General features: G+C 37.6%; 1 protein-coding gene across 3 annotated transcripts in view; it reads left to right on the top strand.

Annotated features, from left to right (window-relative positions):
* The first annotated feature begins 2,878 nt into the window (after positions 1 to 2,878).
* The window catches only part of SLC35F5 (solute carrier family 35 member F5), a 39,582-nt gene continuing 18,491 nt past the window's right edge, over positions 2,879 to 23,969 (top strand). Inside the window, exons 1-13 of one of the 3 annotated variants that reach the window (XM_054207813.1) lie at positions 2,879 to 2,996; positions 5,585 to 5,655; positions 7,818 to 7,894; positions 11,727 to 11,868; positions 12,992 to 13,135; positions 15,077 to 15,139; positions 16,699 to 16,780; positions 18,123 to 18,313; positions 19,901 to 19,982; positions 20,778 to 20,865; positions 21,409 to 21,473; positions 21,884 to 21,967; positions 22,438 to 22,597. In XM_054207813.1, the coding sequence (XP_054063788.1) occupies positions 11,734 to 11,868; positions 12,992 to 13,135; positions 15,077 to 15,139; positions 16,699 to 16,780; positions 18,123 to 18,313; positions 19,901 to 19,982; positions 20,778 to 20,865; positions 21,409 to 21,473; positions 21,884 to 21,967; positions 22,438 to 22,597 (1,094 nt within the window). In that variant the 5' untranslated portion in view covers positions 2,879 to 2,996; positions 5,585 to 5,655; positions 7,818 to 7,894; positions 11,727 to 11,733. Of the gene's footprint in view, positions 2,997 to 5,584; positions 5,656 to 7,817; positions 7,895 to 11,726; positions 11,869 to 12,991; positions 13,136 to 15,076; positions 15,140 to 16,698; positions 16,781 to 18,122; positions 18,314 to 19,900; positions 19,983 to 20,777; positions 20,866 to 21,408; positions 21,474 to 21,862; positions 21,968 to 22,437; positions 22,598 to 23,969 lie in introns of all 3 variants that reach the window. The other 2 variants (XM_054207811.1, XM_054207812.1) reach the window with 2 other exon arrangements.

Genomic DNA, 23,969 nt, shown 5'->3' with positions numbered 1-23,969 from the left:
GGATTTCATATTGCATATTTTGTCAATTTTGGCTTCAAGGCAGAAGATAGTGAGGACAGATGCACAACAAATCAATACAGTATCATTTTTAGTATATATTCAGAATACATCCAAAAAAGACAGTTTGAACCAAGAGCATAATTCACTGCATTTCCTTGTGTCGTTTAGACTATAAATGCTTCAGGGTACGGACTGTATCTTACTACTTCTAACAAGCAGTTTTATAAGGCATCAAGATTGTTGGATGTCTCTTAGTTCTACTGTATGCAAATAAAACACAGCTATATTAAGAAATGAAGGCTCACAAAAAACCCCAAACCTGTTTCAGACTGAAAGTTCTTAAAAAGGTTTTTCTTTTCTTCTTAAGAATTAACTTTTATTTATATACAGGGAATAATTCAAGTCCAACAGGAACACTCACCCAGACGCATGATGATAAGATGTAACATTATTATATGAGAGATAACAGATCTCTTCAATCACTAACTTGTAGGAAGGGCAAAATACCTTGTTTTATTTCAACAGTTTGTAAGTGTGAATAGCACTTAAATTAATTTCACAGGTATATCTATGTATCACCTAATTACAAGTAAATATCATTTACCTTTCCACTCATCTGTATAACATCACTTACTGTTATTTCCAAGCAGTTTTTACTCTAAAATTCCCAAAATATCTAACAGTTGAATTTTGCAAAAAGATGCATTTATGTTAGCAGGTGACTACTGAATAATTTGCAACACATTACACGCACCATTTTTAGGTGGTATCCATCTTCAGGTTGGTATTACGAACTCAATTCTTAATCAACACTGACTACAAGGAGATAGTGTGGACTACAAAACCAACGCAAATAAGACCAGAGCCTGATTTTGGAATTTCATCTAAGCCTATGCTAGTTTATTTTAATCTCTATTTTTTGGTAGATTTTAAGTTTGCCTAATATTTCCTTTTACAGCTTGGTCATTCAATAACTTATGCATCTCAAAAATAAACTTAAGGTAACTGTGCTTTAATGTAGCTTATGCGTCTCTACAATTGAGTGCACCCCCAGCAAGTTCGCCGACAACACCAAGGTGTGTGGTGCGGTCAACGTGCTGGAGGGAAGGGATGCCATCCAGAGGGACCTGTACAGGCTTGAGAGGTGGGCCTGTGAAAAGCTCATGAAGTTCAACAAGGCCAAGTGCAAGGTCCTGCACCTGGGTCGTGGAAATCCCAGGCACAAATACAGGCTGGGTAAAGAATGGATTGAAAGCAGCCCTGAGGAGAAGGATTTGGGGGTGTTGGCGGACGAGAAGCTCAACATGAACTGGCAATGTGCACTCACAACCCAGAAAGCCAACCGCATCCTGGGCTGCATCAAAAGAAACGTGGCCATCAGGTCGAGGGAGGTGATTCTGCCCCTCTATGCTGCTCTGTTGAGACCCCACCTGGAGTACTGTGTCCAGCTCTGGAGCCCTGAACATAAGGAGGACATGGACCTGTTGGAGTGGGTCTAGAGGAGGGGCAGGAAGATGTTCAGAGGGCTGGAGCACCGCTCCTATGAAGATAGGCTGAGGGAGTTGGCGCTGTTCAGCCTGGAGAAGAGAAGGCTCTGGGGAGACCTTATAGCAGCCTTCCAGTACCTAAAGGGGGCTACAGGAAAGATGGGGAGGGACTCTTGATCAGGGAGTGTGATGATAGGATGAGGAGTAATGGCTTCAAACTGGAAGAGGGGAGATTTAATTAGATATTTGGAAGAAATTGTTTACTGTGAGGGTGGTGAGACACTGGCCCAGATTGCCCAGAGAAGCTGTGGCTGCCCCATCCCTGGAAGTGTTCAAGGCCAGGCTGGATGGGGCTCTGAGCAGCCTGGTCTAGTGGGAGGTGTCCCTGCCCAGGGCAGGGGGTTGTGTGAGAAATAAGTTCTGGTCTGAATGAAATAGGCTCAGGCAGAATCCTCTGTGAAGCACATTTTTATTCACATTCTTTCAAGAGCGGGTGACCTAGCAAGTAGGCACACTTTCAGTTCTTGAAACACACCTTTTTATTTCCTAATCCCGGCCAAATTTTTCCCTCCCCTGTTTCCCATTGGTTGGGTACTCCAGGGTCCACAGTCTGTCCGAGGCGCCTAAAATTCTTCCCGGATGTCCTGCCTGTTTACTTCTCTTTATGCTACATCTAAAGGGATTATCTGACTAGTTTCCTTCTTTCCTTTTTGGTAAAAAAAATTGCTCAATGTCATTAGCCCTGGTTAAATGTTTGACTACCCTTCTAGGCACTAATCCAGTATGGCTCAGTTTGTCCTTTTGTCTGTGTGATAAGAGATGTTCTACAAGCCTTTGCTGGAGCCTCCTTGTCTTAGTCATTCCCTTATCATGTCACCTCTGGTGGAAACGGCTGTTCTCCTCTGCAAAAGCAATACCTGCCTTTCTTACAGTTGGAACTAGATGATCTTTAAGGTCCTTTCCAACCCAAACCATTCTGTGATTCTATGAATTTCACTTTTTTATGCTAGTAAAAGCGTGTCGATAGCGAAGCAGACATTTGTTTTGAGACTTCAGTTAGTTGCCACTGCTTCCCGGTCCCGCCGGACTTTGCCTGGCAGGCTGTAAAGATGAGTGTAACTATGAAGCCAAAGGTTCCACGCCCTCAGCGCGCCGCGGGACGTGTCCCAGGGGCCCGGCTCCCCACGGCCGCTCCTCCTCCCCCTTCTCCCACGGACGGTTCCCAGCCCCATCCCACTTCCCCATCCCACTTCCCCATCCCACTTCCCCGTTTGCTTCCGCCTCAGCGCCCGCCGCCGCCAGGGGTGGCCAGCGGCTGGCCGAGCGGCTCGATGGGGCCGGGCTGCGGGCGGGGGCGGGGCCGGCGCTCGCTCGCCGTCTCGGGGATGGATTTTGGGCGCAGCTGCCGCCGCCTGCCACCATCTTAGAGGGCGGGCGGGAAGGAGGCGAGGGGAGGGGAGCGGGCGGTGCTGCCGCCGGACGGAGCTCCGGGCCTCTTCGCGGCCTCAGGTACCTCCGCCGTCGCGGGGATGGGGCTGTGGGAGACAGGCCGCGGGTTCTGCGGCTGCTGCCGCCGCCCCCTCCTCGGCCCTGCCGCGCCTGTCAGCCGCCGCCGGGGGTGTCGAGGGGAAAAGGCCTCGCCCGCCCCGTTCCGCGGGGCTGAGGGGGGCGAGACCGGGCCCCGCCTGCCTCCGGGAAGGGAACTTTACCCCGTCTCACCCACGCTTGTGTTGGAGAAAGCGCTCTCCTCTCCCTGCCTCCGTCGGCTGGCGGGCTGTGCCCGCCCTGCCCGGGGAGGGAGGGGAGGCGTGTGGAGGGGCTCGGCGTTCCCGGGAGCGGGCGGGCAGGTGGCGAGCGCTCGGTCCGGCCTCGCCTGAGGTGCGAGGAGGTTCCTGCTTCCCCCTGTGTGGGCCGCGTCTCCCCCCCCCGCGGTCTCCAGTGTGTGTTGTACGTGCGAGGGGAGGACAGGTACTCGTTCTTCCTCCTCTGTCATCCCCAGGGCTTGAGCCATGTTTCTTTCTCCTCAGGCGTGCACTTTTTTTCTTGAGTGTGTTAAAGAGCTTTACTCCTTTCCTTATCTTCTTTGTTCCTGCTGCTTTTCCCCAAAGATATGCGTCGGCAGGAAGGAAGGAGAAGATCCCCTTCACTCTGAAAGCACGTTTCTGAATGCGGGGATTTTGCCGATTTCCAGCATGCCTGGAAGGCTCGGCTTTCAGATGGAAGAGTGACGTGTAGGCTGCTGTGCTTGATCTTATCTGTGGCCGACTGTCCTGTGACAAAGCGTGATATGTTTAGATCTTGCACAAGACAAGATTAGATGAGTAGCATGTGAAATAGATGTCACTTGTAATTCTTAGCTAACATTAAATATATAGCTACTGGTAGCTAAGAGATTGCTTTGTACATGGTAACACTTAAAGAGGCCTTGGCAGCTTGCCGTGAAGTTTTTCCTTCTAGTGTTATTGTAAGAGCATAAGAAGGAGGGCAATGTTAGTTTCGCTTGTCAACTTTCACTCTGCTCACCTGGGACTAGTGTGTGTCCAACTCTATATGGTCAGAGATGTTCATGTCCAAAGGGTTGTTGTAGTCATGCTGGGATGCTATATGCATGAACCTGAGAAGTATGTGGTTAGATACTCCGGTAGCTGGTAAAGACTCTTAAGTATGCAGTAGAGTAATATTCTGCCTTCCTACTTCTGTGTAAGAAAACTTGCTTGAAACTTTGTTTTGTGAATTTTGAGTAAGTGCTGAATAGGAAACTTTTTCAAGTGTTTCTTTTATTCCTTAGATATGAGAATCCAGCTGTGCTGTGACAATTTGATTGTATGACTGTTACATTGTGCACTGCCAGATTCCTGAAATATCTCTTTATATGAAACTAAAATCTCTTATTTTGATACTAAAATTAATGTGTGTTCTGTGCGAATTTTGGTCTTGTGTAACTTTTTATTTAGCTAGGAATAGTGATCTCTACTTGCAGTACGCAGTCCTGGCATGAAAAACTTGGCTTCAATTTCTTTTTCTGTATCTTTTGTTTCACTGTATTCCACAGAACTTCCCTTAAGTAAAGATTACAGGGCTGTAGTGAATATAATTGTTATGTTGCATAAGGCTCACCTTTCCATCCCTTCTGGAGATTCTTGCCTTTGCTCTAATCCTGTGATACCCCTTGAAAGTTAAGTGGAGGTCAGAGTTGCGTTAAATTAATGCTGCTTTAATGTATATTTCCAGATTTAGAAGGATGGGTGTAAAATGTCTGACAGTTTACTTTCAGCTTTTTTTCTGGTTAGAGTTAAAGCAGTATTTCTGTTTATCTTATCTCAAAAGTAATCAAATATGAAATGAGAATCACCTGATGACAGTACATGTTAAAGGGGGAGTTGTATCCCAGAACTCGTATTATTGGAGCAGCCGGTATAACTGGAAAAACTAAAACCATTTCTTCTGTGTGCAAACCTTACCTTGGTATGTTGTTTTGCAAATTGTGTATGAAACAATCTTGAGTAAATACAAGGAAGAATTTCAAGTTGACTTCCTTGCACCATGGCTTGTGACTGAGCTGCTATTCTGGGTTTGTTGTTATTATGTACTTTTTTGAGGTGTCTGTTGTTTTTCATAGAACAGCTAGAAGCAGTACTCCTGTTTTGCAGTGATTTGGCCGTTCTTTTATTTATAATGTTCTCTTTCCTAATTGTCAGTACAATAAAAGCTATTTTATATTTTGTAAACTTCATATGAATTTCTCTTTTAGGATGGAACTTTTAATATGAAAAAAGTGATAATCTGTACAAAGAAACATTTAGTGCCATAGAAATAAGACCGCCCATTAGGTATCAGTGGTGGAGTTATACATCCTGTTCTCAGAAGTCACTTACTGCATGTTCAGAGCAGTAGAGTTGGACAAGTTGGCTTTGGTGTAATCAGCTATGTGAATATACGTTGTAGACTACATAGCGAGACCATTTTTTATGTTTTTTGTGTATCATAAATCAAAGTGGGGAGTCAGTTTAAGTGATCTAGGATACTATAACATTTTAAAAACAAAATACAGTGTCATAACCAGGAAAGTTGAGTATATTTTTTGTGTTTTTTTTCAGAAGATCTTCATGTAACTGGCTGAAAAATGGTTCCGCAAGATGACAGCACCAACTCTAACACTGTTAAAATGGTAAATAAAAAAAAAAAATCTCCCTGCTATTTGCTGAGAACTGTAATGATATTAAGAAATGCCTTTTAGATGAATATTTCTGCAAATATCAAATTTCAACTGGTATGTTTAAAGTTACACCATGTGGAAAGGGTATTTATTTCCTAATAATGGAAACAAAAGGCAAACATATGCTGAAGTTTCTACTGTATATTGTATTTATGTTGACCATAATTTCTACTTCAGCCTATGCATGTCCTGGTGGCTTAAATTTGTAACTCTGAGCACTTGACGAATTAAATGTTTTGTAAGCCATGTTCTTAGGGAGAAGTGTCTTATACAGTTCTCGGTTTAGGTGTCAGATGTTAATGTACTAAACTTTTATCCTTATTCTGAAATGGGTTAATTGTTGGTAATAAGCATTGATCAGGGTTCTGTGTGATCAGCTCCAGTCAGGACTACAGCCCACAGCAGATCTTGCATGCTGATGGAGGGTAAGGTATATGTCTTGCATAATAACTGAATTTAGGTGCAAGTTCTGTACCTGGTTGCTTAAGTACAGCTAATATGGATTAAGTAGGGGCTGAAAGTAAGCAACTGAATAGTACCTTTCTCTTAGTGGTATTTGGTTTAGTGTGCATGGAGGGAAGAATAGGAATTTTCAAGCATCTTTTTTGCTTTCTATTTATTTTTGGTTTTGTTTATATTCAGTTCTTAGGGGTGCATAAATTAGGCATGCACAAACTGGTCGAGCTTTGTATGGATAAAAGTCTTCTGGTGTAAGTCTTGATTATCTGAGATACTGATCTGAATCTCTAATGAGATCGGTAGCGTAAGAAAAGTATGACCAGCAGCTACTGTTTGAGAGGGCACTGAACTAAATAGGTGTTCAGAACTTACTGTGAGCATAGGCTTTGCGGTATAGAGGGTGGATAACCACATGCCTGTGTCTTAAAACTACATCTTCAGTTTACTTTTTTTTAACCAGCTAGACTAGAGTCATTTGGTAAACTGTGTGGTAAACGACTTGAATTTGCTGGATGCTAAGCAGTGTGTAAATCTTGATGAGTTTGGTGGAGGCTGAATCATAGGCTTTTGTGGTCCGTGTTTATAGTCTACCTGTCAGTCTAATTTGCAATAGATGAAAAGCATTGGTTTAACTCTTCCCTCCTATTTGCAGTTTATAAACTGTTAGCCGTGCATGACAGGTAATCAAAGGCAAAATTTAGGGTAAACATTTCATTTTGCCCTTGCTGCTACCTCTGTTCTATTTTGTGACGTTAATTTGTGGCATTAATTTCGGGTATGAATCCTGTTGATACAGGATATCCCTAAAACAGAACTTAGAAAGGTTTCACATGAATAAGGAAAGAAGAAAATTCCAGCACTTCCAGGCAATAAAATTTGCAGCTTGATTATTCTTAGTTGTCAGTTCCAGTTTTGTTGTGCCTTCTTTTGAAGGCACCATATACTTGCTAATTGCAAGTATGTGCAAATAGTGGATTTGCAAATAGTTGCAGATTAGATGGGCTTCCGGTTGGTCTAGTATAACGTAATTTTCTGAAGTCCCTTATGTATAATGTTTCTTTCCCTGTATAACAATTTTAAAGTGGGTTTTGTTGAATGTCTTTATAGGATCTGAGTTAAAAATAACAAAAAAAAAATCTAAGTGTTTTTTATTTTTGGATACAGTCATAATGCCATAACAAATTAATGAAAGAATTTCGTAAGAAATAATGTGGAGGTGTCTTATCTTTCTGGATTATTTCACAGTCAACAAACCTATACGCTCTTCCACTACTTTGCTAATTCTGACGTTTAAATTCTTTACTTAGAAGAGTATGCTTAAGAAATATGGCCTTACTCTGCATAGCATTTAGAATTGAAGATTGTCAGCCTCTTCTTTCTCATGTGAGCGTTTTATATTCAATTAATAAGGAAGGGATCATGTTTTTTGAAATATCAAAAACCGTAATGTTCCTGTTTTCTTGCAATTCAGTGCTATCCTGGTAGCATTTTTGATGTGGACTGATTCTTGAGGTTCTATATCTGTATATCCCTAACATTTAAGACCTAAGCTGCCACAGACACTTGTTGAACTTCAAATTTTAGAAAATGTTTTGCAATGATAAGTGCTTAATAAACACATACACACTAATTTTTCTTTTTTTTTTTCTTTTTAGGAGACTGTCTTCACTTTGACATGATGTGTGAAGTTTGTTAGCATTTTTTGTTTCTTTTTTTACAGTTATTGTGGAAGGTATGCATGAGAAAAGTAAATCTTGTTCTTTCTATGTTCATTTATTGTTAGAGCATATTGTTGTCAATGTACAGAAGCCAAATATAAAGAAACACAAGGAATTGTATTTCAGTACAAGTTCAGGCATACTAGTGCTTTATCAATAAGTGGGATAATGTGTCTGTCTAAAACTTCTCAAAATAGTAGTTCCTATCTGTCTTTGCATTTTTTGTGAGGTTTTACAGGTTTTAATTCTGCCTTAAAACTCAGTGTGTAAGTTTCAATAGGGTTCTGTTTTTCTGCTGAACATTATAGGCATTTTAGTATTGCTGCTTGGTAATTTTTTTAGTCAACTACCTTGAAGTTGCATTTTGCTGCATGATGAAGACTTTGTAGTCACCCTTCCTTGGTAAGCTTTTTGCCTTGTTATGGAGGAACCAAGCAAAAGGCTGTATTAGGCGCACAGGAATGTTAGACACTTCGTAGTCAGATGAGAAAGTAATAGCAGCTATTACTGAAACGTAGAAAAAACTTCAAGACATAAGTATGGGCTCTTTAATTGGAATTTTAAAATCTGCTTATAGGTAGAAAAGAAGTGGTACAATGTGTACATTAACTCTGAATGACTTCATACATAGCCTCTTACCTAAGAAGTACTAGATATTCTAGCATCCTTTACTTTTCTCCTGCTGAGGGATCTTAAAGCAAGGGATTTGTACAAGCCTAATGTAGACAAACTGAGTACAATATTAAGCAACTACAGAATGTGCACAATATCTGTGCGTGATCTCTGTGCACAGTGTATATGTGCTTTGAAGCAGTTTGTGGTGAGAACAGAAGATCTAGGGATGCGAGCATGTGATGTAGAGATGTCAGATTGATCAGGCTACTACAGTTCCTTCCTGTCGCCAGCTACCTCTCCCCCTCTGTCCTACCTGCAGCACATAACTGGTGGCCAGGTGGAGTGGTTAACATTTCTGGTATGCCTTACCACTGTTCACGTGTCGTGCTGTAGCCTCACTAGGAATGAGATATCCTCCTCCTAGCTCCTTTGGAACTTTTTTATGCCTGGCTTCCATTTTTGCTGTATATTACGCAACACATGAGCAATTTGTAGGCTACATATAATATAACTTAATATAATGGCTTGTAGGCTATTAGTCGTAATAAAATGAAGCCAAATTTGTAGACTATAATATGTAGCGTCTATTAGACCAACTCATAAAAACTGAAAATACCCTTGTAAGCTTTCAAGCATGAAACCCTTTCTTTTAGCTTACTCATGTTTAAGATAATATCCCTATTTGTTCTTTCTTCGAGAACAAATGTTTTCTCCTTTGTTCCATATCAAATAAAAACTGCCATTCCTTGCCGAGTCTTTCATAATGTTGCCCCTCCCTGCTTACAGACTTCTGCTTTCTTTTGTCAATCCCACCATTTTATCAGAAAAGCAGAATAATTATCCAAAACTGATGCCCACACATGGAATATATCAGCGTAGATTTAGTGGTATAATTATGATTCAGGAACTCTGCCTGTTGATTTTTCTTGGTAAAGAAGCCCTTTAAGAAATGGAGGAAAAAGTGGCAAGATTTGAACGTGTCAAAGACTGTATTGCAAAGGAGAGGCATGGGTCAAAGGTGGGAAACAGTGTAGTGATCTCAAATGCACATGGGCACATCTGGGCATTTAAGTCATTAATCTGAGGAACAGACTAGTGTGTGGGAAAAAATCATGTAGCTTGCTCACGGAAGACCTTGTGGCACAGTCTCATTCATAAGTAATTTGTAACTAATGAAAAGACAGTAAGTGTGTATTGACACATGCAGAAAAAAAAATAATTGTAATTTAAACTCACTGAACTGTATTAGCAAAGCAGGTCACCTCTATTTACTGCAAAAGTCAGGATTTGCTCCATAAAGGTGAATTAGATTTCAGTTCCTTGACAAGTTCTCTCAAACGCTCACTATCTTTATGATGAAAAATAGCAAGGTATGTTATGTAATCTGTAGCAAATTAACTTTTAATAAACTGGTTCTTAAAATAGATACATAAATAATGTTAATCATGGAACTGCTATATGCATATCTTACTGAGGTTCATTAGGAACTATGTAAAAAATTCTAGTATGAGTACACCAGTGAATGAGACATCAGTCTCTCTCACTTGTTTTTGAAGCTTTTTAATTATAAAATTGAAGGGTTTCTTAAATTTAGTTCTTCTAATGGGCAGTCGTAAAGTTGTATCACAAGTCTGAATCAGCTTCTAGTAGCATAGTGGATATAAGAATGCATCTAGGTCTGGTGTGCTCGTGATTAGCATTTGTTTGGGGCAGGTCCAGTGAATCTTGGAATTTTTTTGAGTTGAAACACAAGCAGCATTTTAAAAAGCTTGTTTGCCTTATCTTTCCTATTTTTTTGGAAAATACTTTATTGATCTCTTAACATAACTTTAGTGTTTTCAGTAATGTTAATACTTACTTTTAGTGCAAGTTGTGCAGAGTCAAGCCTTCTAAAGCCACACCCTCTAAAATCACAATGTATCACTATTTTGGCCAACCCAAACAATATAAGTTCTGTTCTCTTCTGTTCACTCTGTGCATTGAATAAAGCAGAAGTACTCTGCCTACTGAAGGAAAAGGAAAGAAGGTTGGTCGTGATCTATTTACAGATTGTTGTAGTGCTCATCTGCATACATTTTAATGTTTTAACTGCAAATAGTTGTTTTCCTAGTAGGAATTTTTGCAGCCCAAGCCATATCTTCAGAATTCTCTGTTGAGCTGTATGCTCTTCCAGTACGTAAAAGCAGTTGGCTGTAAGCATTTAAATACAACTGTTCTTCTCTGATAATTCAGCAGAATTGCTTAAATTGAGACTTTTCTATTACTACCTTGAACAAAGACTTCTAGGAGCTGTGAGGTGTGTATGTGAAAAGGATGATGGGTTTATGTGCGTCAAAATCCAAACTTGTTTATACTGTAATTTCTGGCAAGTCTGCGTGACTTTTTAAGGTGCTTTTGTACCAGATGACAAGCATAAACCTAGTTTACTGCTGTAGTTTTGATTTCTTAGAATATGAAGTATTCTTAATTGATGATTCCTAGGTGTAACATACTGGGGTGCAGTCAAAATCATTACCAGTGTTTTGGGTCTTTTTAACAGGCCAAGCTTTCTGTTGCATATATTACATGCTTACTCTTAGTTTGATAGGGTTTCACTAGAATTGGTGCATGCCTGTATTTCATGAATTGCCAAATAGGTACATAAATCTCTTTAAGTTCCAGTGCATGTGTAATCTAACTTTATAAGTTTAAAATTAAGTATTCTTTGGGTTTTTTTTCTTGAATTACTTTACAGTTTGGGGCATCATGATTTACCTAAATGTGTTGCTATGTCTTCAGGAATGTTTGTTGAATGCTAAAGTTTAAACATGTTTCTGATTACCTTTAGTAGAATTGTATTTGACACAACGCATCAAAATAATTTCTCCTGTCAGCTTGGAGTATATGGAATTTACTAAAACATAGTGGTTTCAAATTTTGCAGAACTGGTAGAGTGGAAATTCCAAAAAGGCATTGTATGTTTCACCTACTTTTGCTTACTTCAGTGGTAGAACAGTTGATAAATTCTTGAGAAGTCTAGGTTTACTTTCTAATTGCACCTACTATCTCTGAAAATCTCATGACAGATCTGTGAAAGATCTGCTTTTTAATAAACACAAGCATGTGTTTCCTGGCATATTGGGTCTATTTCATATATATGAAACATTTGCCCCGACTGTTTTTCTTTTTTCTTTTTCTTTTGGTCACCATTTGTAATCTTTTGTGTTTTATTCCTTTATTGATCTTGAATAGGTTACAAATGGTGTGGGTTTTTATCATGAATCGAATGAGCTCCCAGAGCAGTTCATACACTCAGCGTAGGCGAATGGCTCTAGGAATTGTCATTCTTCTCCTTGTTGACGTGATATGGGTTGCCTCTTCAGAACTCACTTCTGTAAGTATTGTTCCATGAATCTTAAAAAGAAAATAAATGCCTATTTAAGAGAAAGATACAGCAGAAAAATGGTCACTCAAACACTCAATGAGTGTTCTAGCGTAACGTTTGACCACCTTTTCAGTATAGGGAAGACAATATCCTTTGGGTTAGTGAACTAACCTGTATCCACTGAAAGTTATGAAAAAGCTCAGTTCAGTGACTGTTGCTTTCAAGACAGAAGGTGATATTGATGGCTTTAAAATTAAACATGAACTACCTAATTACAGTACATAGTTATGAGCTTATTTTGTTTGTTGCTGTATTAAAATAATGCCTGTGTTTTTCCCAAGAAGTAGTAAATTAGCTGTAATATAGCAGGCTAGGTGGTATGGTAGATTATAATTCGGAACATCTGCAAGTCTACCAAAGGACTCAGGGTCATGGAGTTAAGCCCTATATTTGCAGACAAGTTTGTCATAATCTCGTTCATATATTTACCATCTTGAAACTGATCTGGTATTTACTTCTTGTTAAGTTTTAGGACTTAAAACAGAGCTTTAGCAATGGAAATTGAGTTTTTGATAAATTCTTGTCAAATTCAGGTTTCTGAATTGTCATTAAGTTGTTATGTTCTATACCAGTTTTTCAAACTAAGCATATAAAAATATGCTTAAGATGCTATTATATTAATAAAACTTTTCCAGTGAGCTCGTGGAATCACTATTGATACTGAAATATTACTTAATCAAAGTAATCTCTAATTTATGATTACTGTGCTATTCCTTATAAAAGTGGTCTTTCATTTAGAAAATATTTGTATGTAAACGTATTCTCAGTCCTCTGAGTTCAGTGGCATATCAGTATGTTGCTTGGTTAGATACAATGAATAAGTAGCTTTTCTGCAGTGGTATAGCGTCTTACAAAATGGCTCAGTACCTTCTTGTTGGCATTTAAGATGTTCTGGGGGTACCCAGAATAAGTAAGGCCACTTGGAGTCTTTTGGTCATACGTGCCAATACTCGCAGCACTGTCACTTTGGGAACCAGGCAGTTTTGGACTATGTACTTGAAACTGTTTATTCATTTTGTGGATTCTCACCTAATTGGTAACTTTGGATACTGCAATTATTTTCTTTCCACAGTATGTTTTTACAAAGTACAACAAACCTTTTTTCAGTACGTTTGCAAAAACATCCATGTTTGTTCTATACCTCTTGGGATTTATTGTTTGGAAACCATGGAGGCAACAGTGTACTCGTGGGTTTCGTGGAAGGCATGCAGCTTTTGTAAGTATTTTAACTTTATAAATATTTTGATATATGTTGAAGCTTGTACACAAAAACCTTAAAATAGGGACTAGAGAAAGGTGAAGTTTACGTATTTGTGAAATAGTGCTTTCAGAAAAACAGTTACGAACTGAATTGTGGTAGAGGAAGACATGGCAATCATAATAGTTCTCTTGAGAGGAAGAAAAGAAAGGAAAAACCAGTATGAAATATGTCAGGAATTATCAGAAATGCTCTACTGGACCAGACTATTGGCCCATCTGGCCTGGTATTTTATCTTGGACAGTTGCAGAGGATAATTCTTTTTAAGAAGAGCTTATGAGAATCACCACTGTTGGCTGTTGGTTCTCTTCTACTTTCCCAGCACCTGTAACCAATGGAATCAGTATTTGAACTTTGTAGTTGATTTTTGTTACTGACTCTTCTTGTTTCAGGCAGAACTATGAACTATTTGCTACGAGGTTTTGATGTTTTTTAAGTCATATTTAGGAAAGGTGGTAGAATTATGTTTTTGTTAATATTGTATTTTTATAGCCTTTATGCAGGAGTGACATTCTGTTGCCCATTCTAGGACTAGGTATAGTTTATGCTAGAGCCTAAAATTGTTGGCATATTACAGAAACATACACTTTTTTCCAAGGCAATTAGAGATGCCTGGAAGAGCGCTTGTTCTGTGCCAGTGTTTCAGAATGCTGAACAGCAGGACTCAGGAAGCAGTAAGGCATTTGGCCTGATATTAATCTTGCATTAAAATAACAGAAAGTCTGATCCAAGAACATGCTGTTAATCAACATGTCTTTATAGAAAACAGCTTATATGAAAGAAACTGACTTGCTGTTCAGTATCTTCATAAGATAATCAGGAAATAAACAGAATTTACAGATTCTTTACTGGCAGTAATGACAAATAAGAATGATGAAAGCGCTAAAGGATGATCAGTTGTACAGAGCAATTATAGTGATCAAATCTATTAATCTGAGCAGATGTGTAAAATAAGGGTCTATTGCCTAGTGTGAAAGAGGTGATTTGAACTGGACAGCAATGAGTAAGAGTGCTGAATCTGTCACATTTGTATGTCAGTCATGGCACAGCTATTAGAATCTCAGTATTTTTTCTTTCCAATCCTATAAAAAGTAATTTTTAGAATAATTTGTAGGAAATAGCCATTACTTTTGATGTTAGTATATTTCAAAAGAACAGTGCAGAGGCAGGACTGTAGTGCACAGTTAGAAGATTCCACCCCATCCAAGGAATTTAAATATTCAACTGTGTAATTACTACATGTGGTTTTAAAATGTCTTGTGTTTATTAATCTGGAACAAAAATTATACGTTCATAGATTTTTATTTCAATAATGATTCTTTAGGTAAACACTCATACCTTACTTTTAAGCCCTCTTCCACATTAGAAGCTTTGCTTAACAGATTTCTTACCAGTGTGGTGGAACAGCAAGCTGCAGGTCAGGGAACAGGGGTAGTAGTGCTTGTTAAGATGCAGAAAGGAAGAGAAAAAATGATACTTGACCACATCCTAATTTAAGTCTTGTTAAAACTAAGGCAAAGTTCCATGTTTTTGTGCGAAGGAACTTTGTCTCAATAAAGTGAAGAAACAAGAGCCTTGTTGCTAATCCATGCACAATAATTCAGTGAAGCATGTCTCGCTAAGACTGAACGTTACAGGGTTTGGCATTCTAACAACCTGATCCTGCATTGAAACCTGGGTAGTTGAATTCAAAGAGGCTCTCCAAGAGGTACAAGGAATTACTGAAATTATTTACCGAATTTTTAAGCCCTCTTGTTACTGGGGAGGAGGGCTGGAGGAGGAGAGGGAATTGTGATCGAATTATGGGAAAAAAAAATATTAAAAAACTAATTATCAAAAAATTTCAGTTATTAATAACTCTGCCTTGATACATTATTACATTTACGGTTCTGTAATTAGTTTGCAGATGCTGAAGGTTATTTTGCTGCTTGTACAACAGATAACACTGTAAACAGTTCTCTGGTAAGTGCTTTCATTTGTGAAGGTCAATGCTTTATGGTAACACGACACCATTGTCATGACTTACTGTTTTTAAAATATGGCGGTCTTAAGTGTAATAGTGTTTGGCAAAGGGGATTGGTGACTTATGTGTTACTAATATATGCTGCAAATAATGACAGTGCTTATTATGAGAAATACAAGTTCTCAGCTTAATATAACGCTTACTTGAATGTTCCTGTAGTAGTTTGTGAAAGAAATATTTATGACTTACAAAGGAAACCTTTACGTATTTAGCTCGGTAGCTGCCAAAGCAAAACATGGAGAGCTAGTGATAAAACCACACAGTTTTCAAGACTAAAATCCACAAGGGAGTCATTCAGTTAGTCGACTAGCTTGTGTACTGTGATCCTCCATTGCACTTCGAAAGAGAAATGGACTGCTTGCTTCCTTCCAGTGGACAGAGTGACTACTGTCTACTGAATCAAATATCAGTACTTGTATTCTGCGGATAAGCTGCATTGCCAGATGGCATTTTTGTGGTGATTTTCATCATCCATAAGTGATGGTTTGTTATGCTCCTGTTGATTGCAGATTGCTGCTTAGTCTGCATACTTACATCGGAAGCTGCATGCAGAAACGTACCCAAAACATAGAACTTCTAAAGTTTGCACCATCTCTGTGATAAAGTAGGGGGAGGCAATTGAGTGTTGACAAACTACCACATGGTTATTTTATGCTGAATAGGGAGCCGAAGAGAGATTTTTCAGAAGTATTCTTCACTTCATTCTTTGTTCTTTTCCAACTTTAGTTGTCTGCATTTAAAAATAAAATCTTCTTAGTCTGCTTAATTCATTAAGATCATCCTGCTCTAGAAGCAGGATTCATTGTTAACCTTGGACAATTTGGCATTAATTTAAACGTCCACAAAAATTCTGTTCCTAAACAAGGAGCCTAATAAAAATGCAGCTACCAGATATCTTTCATTACTTCACTTTTACAGGTTATTAATTTAATTTAAACAAGAAAGTTAAAACTTGTCTTGTTAGAAGTACTTTAAGCAATTAAAACTTCTGTTAAGTGCCTTATATATTTGAGTACCTTTCCCAAAGTTATTTTGACTTTTAGTTCTAGTTCATGAGCTTTTACAGTCACGGGAGGAAAATGAGTATGTATTAATTTCTGTATATGTATTCTGTATTTATGTTTCTAGTTTATCATTTGGACAGAAGTGTTAGATCTAATGAAAAGTCTGTGGTTTTGATGAGTTATTTTTTTTAATTTTAAATGAGTAGGTTTGAATTTTCTGGGGATGAGTTTTGCGTTCATGAGGATACATGGAAAATTGCACGGTTATTTTTGAGTATTCATTTTACCAATATGTTTAACATAAAATACATATTATGTGTGAACACTTTTGACAAGCTTATCCACTGTGTGCAAAACCACTTTGTTAAATTCACTTCTCTTAATATTTACCAAGCTTTTCTTTATTTAGTTTTCTATTTCACTACATTAATTCTACTGCTTATAATTTTAATATGCTGCTTAACTGTATTTTTACTTATACTGATTCATTTCAGAGTGAACCTTTATATGTTCCTGTAAAGTTTCATGATTTGCCAACTGAAAAAAATGGCAGTAATAATAGTGATGCAGAGAAAAGTGAGTAAAGACTTTTGGAATGCTGAAATGCTAGTTCTTTGGTGAATGAATTACTTTCCTCTTTGTTGGTATAACTGCTGTCGTGTTGCAGGACTTGCCTCTTTTTTTTTTGTACTTTTTTCATTTTTTTCTTTTTTTTCTTTAAATCTCTTATTGCATGAATTGCAGTCTCATATATTTACTTTCAGGTAGAGAAAACATAGGCCTATCGTTCAGTTTACCTTTCTTGGTCACTACAGATCCAGCCTATGTTTATCTCAAGGGACCAACTGGGTTCAGTACTTGTGATTCTTTCCTTCTGGGCTTGTATGACCAGCAGCAGTGAGTCAGCCTCTGGAAAAACAAGCTATTGTCCTTTTTAGAGCAGGAGCAAAGCAGTCAAAGTAAGAATTTTAACAGTCTATGTGCATTCTGATTTTATTTAAGCCTCACTATCTCGTGATAGTAGCTGAAATAGAACTAATTGTCCCAGACAATTATAGGAAGGTGGGCCGTAAAAGAACCCGATTATCTGATCCTCAGCAAAAGAGTCCCTGCTTATAAAAGGGAAAGTTTCTTTGTTAATTTCTAGATGACACATGTGCAGAACCACTTTGGGTAGGTCTGCTGTCCTAGGATAACATGCACCAGTCACTTCAGGGTTGTTTGAGCTGTGGCTTTTCTCTTTCCTTTTTTTTTAGAAAATTAGATATGATTTCATGTTGAATTAGGCTAATATTTGTATGTAGCATATAGTGTTTTCTTTACATGGTGATGATACTTAAAATACCCTTATAAATAAATCTGATCCTGGTTTGCAAGATTAGTTAGAGGAAGGTTTCAAATGAGCAAGTGCCCTTATGATCTCTGCTGAGCTCTGAGGTCTCTTAGACACTCTCATCCTCTGAAAAAAAACACTGTCCTTGCAGTTAGGTATAGTTGTGTGCAGTTTCTTCTGTTTGACTATTAAACAGTTAAAGAAAACCTTATATGTAATATTTATCAATACAGAGTAATTCTTACCTAAAAATTTGTTGTCATCTTGGGATTTTATTTGACAGGGAGGAGGGGTGGTGCTTTTCAGTGAGGTTTTTGTGGACGGGCAACTGTACTGATTGAAAACAATAATTGTGCTTTGTCTTATTAGTGACGTATCAAATAGCAGAATGCTAGTTTAATAAATAAAAATAATGGCATGTCTTCTGTTTGGATAAAAACATGTTATTATTTATGAAATATTGTAATCAATGCCATACTAGAACATCATAGTTTTATTTGCATATTGTGTTGGCTTGTGAAGTTTAATGATAATATGCAGCCTTTTTTCTCTCTTTTTTCTTTTTTTTTTTCCTTTTTTCTTAAGCTCCCAAAAAGCCTCGTGTAAGGTTCAGTAATATTATGGAGATCCGACAACTTCCATCGAGCCATGCATTGGAAGCAAAGTTGTCTCGTATGTCGTATCCAACAGTTAAGGAGCAGGAATCAATATTAAAAACTGTAGGAAAACTCACTGCAACTCAAGTAGCAAAAATTAGCTTTTTCTTTTGCTTCGTGGTATGTGCTCCATTTTTTCAGAAAACTTAAGTATAGATGCAATTAAGACTTGTATAATAGTGAAACTGTATTAAGATGACTTGTATTTGTGCCTCATTTTATAAATATGCTAGAAGAAGTAAAACCTTCCTCATGTGTTGGACTTGAAGGTGCAACTTCTTAAAGGGAGAGTAATAAAAAGAGATCCTTGGGGTGTAGTTAACTCTAAGGTCAGTTGGAAGATATGCCATGCTTTTATGCCATTTTGTCCAATGTTGGGTACGGTTGGTACAGCAAAATCTGGGATTATGCGTATCCAGGCTGTTAACAGCTGCAGTGACACTGCATGAAATGGGGCCATCACAGAAAGTACCTTCATATGACACTTTGTAGCATTGTGCCCTCCAGTAGTATCACCAGAAGATAAGTTAATTGTCCTTCAGCTCCATTGAGGGCTGCAGGATTTACTTATGAATCTGTTAGTTGCTCGAGGTTTTGCACCATGCCTTAGGTTTAGGGGGAGAGAGAAAATGGTGGCTGGATTTTTGAGAGGGAGTAAAAATGTAGAGAGCAGATCTGTGATCACTTTTCTAGAAGTAGCTTCACTGATGCTGATGAATAGGTTGTATGTAGTGTGGACCCACTACGGCTTTTCCTTAGGAAGCTGTGCTCTTTATGTAAAATCATGATAATAATTAAAAAAATGATTAGTACTATTGATGCATAGACCAGAAAATGGTGATGTAATTTTCTGTGTGTATACATAAAGAACGTGCACACAGCAGCACGAGAATAATAAGCCACTTATTAATGATTTTTGGATGGATGAAATAGCTTTTTTAAAAAATAGTTAAAATTCTGTGTGTCTGAGTGTATTTCCATACATATACGCATGCAGATTTTCTGGGATAGAGACCTTATGTTCAAAACAAATTCTGCTTATGCTATTTGTGGATGCTGCTATGACTGGCATGTATGTGTATTTCTTCTTGGATGGTATAAGTATTTCCACCTAAGACTTTAGCGGATGGTAACCTCCCTGAGGATATATTTGAGATCTTATTAATGACTTCTCAATCAAGAAAAGATAAAACACTTGTTTTTTATACTTCTGAAGGAATTCACAGACATTAATTCTTCTAATATATTTTTGAGATATTGAATGTAAGTGATGCTTGTTTTTAAGGGTGGAGATGTGTGCCTGTTTTTAGTCAGCCTAATCAAATTTTTTTTTAGTGTATTTATGTCCCATGAATCTCTGAAATTCTTTGCAGCCCTTGTGCAGTAATCATCTCGAAGCACTTGCAAAACAAGTTAAAAGTGCCTTCAGTTACTATAGAATAGCTATATAGTATGTTATTTCATTATTAAACATATAGTTGAACATTGTTGGTTTGGGCCAGTTCTAATTTTGCCTCTGTTTTTTAATGTACCTGCCACTCTAATAGAAGTTGGAAGTCTATTTGAGGTAGAAGTCTTGTTTTGATTTTCTTTTTGCACAAATAGTTGTTTGGTTTTTTCTTTAAGCAGGATTTTATTGCACTGATTAACTTAAGCTCTGCTGTTGCTATCTATATAAACACAAGATTATTTTTCTTACCCCCCCAGTGGTTCTTGGCAAATTTCTCTTATCAAGAAGCTCTGTCAGATACTCAAGTTGCTATAGTTAATATCTTGTCTTCAACTTCTGGTAAGTTTTATTTACACCACCAGATGTGCATTATAAGGCTGTTTATAACATAAACATCTTTACAATGGACTTGTGTAATGATTTACCTGTGGTTTGGGGGGAATAGTAAGTCTTAAAGCCATTGAATATGTGCATTTAATAATTTCACTATGTAATTGCAGGGGTTTAAGCTGTTTTCACAATTCCCCTGCTTTCTGCTTTTCAAGTTTGTGTGTGCACACGCTTCTGTGGTTATGTCTGTGTATTAAAGAGATATATTGGGAGTGTAATAGGTTTGAAGGAAAGGTGGTATAGCTTTTTGTCAAAATAGATACAATTCAGAGTAAAGTCTTATTGCTAACTGCGGGTTTTTATAAAAATGGTTTTAAGGGTAAAGAACTTAAAACACTTAAATATCATGCATATCAATTGCTTTACAAGTTTTATGAAAGGCTCTAAAATGAGCTTTAAAATATGTAAATCATGTGACAGTCCATGTTTTGAGGAGTAACTCTTGTTCTTTTACAAAATCAGTTTTAAAAGCACAATAATGTGATCTCTTTCACTGACTTTTCAAGCTTATTGCAGTTTATTTTTTTAGTACGCCTAGCCTTTCTCAAAGTGGAGTATGTATTTGCTCATCTGAGGATTCACATCACGAGGTGTTAGTTTCATAATAATTCCAATTAAAATTATGGATGCTAAGATCAAGTAATTAAAACAAGTATGTGAAATATAAAAAAGAAAGTGTCTGTGATTCTGAACAAACTAGTAGCAAAACTTGATTGTATAAACTCTTCTTAATTTCTCTTGCAGGGCTTTTTACTTTAATCTTAGCTGCAGTCTTTCCCAGTAACAGTGGAGATAGGTTTACCCTGTCCAAATTATTAGCTGTTATTTTAAGGTAAGACGGATGGAACATTTGATCAAAACTCCCTGATATGGTGATAGCATAGCCGTGCCTACTATACCTGTGATATCTGTGACAATATATGATATGCTTCGCTTCAGAACCGTGGTTTCTTTTTAAATACTTTGTATCATGAACAGTTAGCAAATCCCATGCTCCTGTAGGAAATAAAATTAATTGAGTTTCTGTTGGAAGTATGTGAACTTATTTTCTTCTTGTTTAATTATGATTTCTCTATTTTTGTATAAATGGGAAAAAAGAAGAGGCTTGACATTCAGTGCTGTCAGCCTGTTTCATTAACTGGCTGGTGCGTTGTTCAGGGAAGTTAAAAGTGGGGTAGGTTGGTTTGGTTTTAGCTTAGGATCAGACCTTAGCAAGTGAGAACTCCATTTGGCTTTGCTAAAAGTGGGATTTGGTTAACTAAAAATACCTAAAGATAGAACTCTGTTTTGATACTCTTCTCCCTCTTTTTGTCTGTCTTTGTAAAACAAGTTCTTGGTTTTACATAGCATTTTGCCTTTCTTCTTTTTTTGATAGCATTGGTGGTGTGGTACTTGTTAACCTTTCTGGATCTGAGAAGTCTGCTGGAAAAGATACACTAGGTATTTAATTATTTTTTTATTATTATTTTTTAATCATAAGATACACAGTAATGGGTACCATCTTTTGACAATACTCAGCAGGTCGTATAGCAAGCTATATATTTCTTACTCTTGTAACACTTCACACTGGCTTTTTAGTTTCAACTTCTGAAACTGGACATTTATGGGGATTTTTTCACCTCCATGTATATAGCTTAATTGGGAAAGTATTTATATTTTCAAGCTTTCTGCAGTATTCTGTGCTTTTCATATAGTAATGAATTCTCTAACAGATTGTTTCTCTTGACAGTTTTATAATAGGTGTATATTTAGGAGAGTTGATCCTAATGTGCATAACATGTTTGGCATGTCTTGAGTGTTGTGTGTTTTTTTTTTTTTCATCTTTACAGGTTCCCTTTGGTCTCTTGTAGGAGCAATGCTGTATGCTGTGTACATAGTAATGATCAAAAGGAAAGTAGATAGAGAAGATAAACTTGACATACCAATGTTCTTTGGTAAGACTGAAAATAACTCTATTGAAAGTTTTAATTCCGTGTGTGATTAAATTGTTTGCTTTCAGGCACTGAACTATGTATGAGGGGTAAACAGGTTCAGAAGAGACAAGGAAGTGGAGAAAGCCTGTTGTTCCTGTGGTTATGAGTACTTTAGAGATGGGTTATGGGAATTGTTTCTTGTTTACACTCTTAACAAGGAAAGATAACACTGCCTGTAGGAATGCAGACAGCCCCTTTGGACTTAATGGAAATTTAATTATTTTATTTTAAAACTTGTAAATATCTGATGTAATCATTGTTTGTGAATGTCAAGTGAAGTTTCTTACATTCCTTTCATTTGAAAGATATAAAATATTGCTTTGTTGCAGCTTTTATGGGTGCATGTTGTCAAAATAGCAGAGTTTAGCTGACATTTTCGTTATTTTGAAGGATATTTATTGTGATTTACTTAATACTGTTTTTATACTCAGGTTTTGTAGGGCTGTTTAACCTGTTGCTGCTGTGGCCAGGGTTTTTCCTGCTTCACTATACTGGATTTGAAGCATTTGAGTTTCCCAATAAGCTGATATGGATGTGCATTGTCATTAATGGCCTTATCGGAACAGTTCTGTCAGAGTTCCTCTGGCTGTGGTATGTACTACATGCTTTGTATATATTTCACGTAAATAGTCTTACCTGTGTTCTCAAATGTTGAGATGTCAAATTGCCTGGGTAGCTTTTTTGCCTCTTTTTTTTTTTTTGCTATTTTCCTGTCCATATATGCAGTTTGAGTTAGAGGATGTCATCTATCATGTCACAATGTCCCGTTTAAAAGCAATAGCTAACTTTAAAAAGCAGTTGATGTGGTCTTGTAGTATTTATTAAGATACTGTGTGTTTAGCTCATTCTAGAACTAACATTTTGAGATGGAAAGGCTTTGTGGCATAGGGTTACAGTAGTAATAGGAAAGCATGAATTTCTGTTGCAACAGTTCTTCAATTTCAAAGGCCTTGTGTGTGTTGGATGTACATGAGTCAGAGCCTAGTATTCTGTAGTTGACGTGTTTGTTTAAATCCTCAAAGACTTAATGAGTTACATCTCATTAGCATGCATTAATCATGAAGATATGGCAATTCATAAATTGGCCTAGATTTGGTTTAATTTAACTATATGATTGTCTGGACAGGTCAGCAACAGAGGCTTGAACATGAGGCTTTTAGATGAACGACTCAAAAGCTGTAACTTACTTAAACTGTTGTATAGCTGTTAGAAGGACAGTGGTGTTAGTGAACTGTTTGGTAAGTCACAGTTCCCAGCTTGAGAGAACGGAGTTTCTTCTGGGCCAGCATTAGGCTAAAATAGGGGGGTAACGGAAAATTCTACAAGTTGAAAAGTCCTATTTTATTCTGGAAACACTGAGGAAGAGTTTCCAAACAGACACGTGCTTCCAATGGCATACAGTTATTCAGTGAACGATGTTAGTTTCAGTGCTGTATTTTGAATAGGTGTAGCAGTTTGTGATCTTTTGCCTGAGAACGCTTGGCATTCATCAAGCATCTCAACTCTGTGGTAGAGAGGATCCTAAGTTCATGTAGGTGGAGTTCCACGAGAACCTTTTTCTTTTTTTTGGGGGGTGGGGTGATTCAGATCAAGTTTAAAGCTATTTAGGAAATTTAATCATGACATTCCTTGTTTATTGGCAAACTCTTACACCAGGCCAAGTTTCAAATGTATTGCAGCATATGTTCCTTTTGTAATTTGATTTTACTGATGGAATATTTTTGTGGTGTTAATGCCATCCTGTAAAATTAGACTGCAGTATCAGTTGGTAAAAAGGCTGAGTGCAAATTCAACATAGGCAAAATAAAGTAAAAACAAAAACACAAAAAAACCCGAAACACCACAAACTTGACTCTTGTCCCAAAATCAGGTACTAGTGTAGGTTTAAGTACATGGATGTGCACGGGCTTTTTTTTTATAGATGTATTTCTTGTGTAATTACTCAGAATGATAATCCAGTTAG

This window comes from Rissa tridactyla, chromosome 7 (genome assembly GCF_028500815.1).
Source record: "Rissa tridactyla isolate bRisTri1 chromosome 7, bRisTri1.patW.cur.20221130, whole genome shotgun sequence".
NCBI classification, from domain to species: Eukaryota; Metazoa; Chordata; class Aves; order Charadriiformes; family Laridae; genus Rissa; species Rissa tridactyla.
This window is presented reverse-complemented; position numbering and strand designations above follow the sequence as displayed.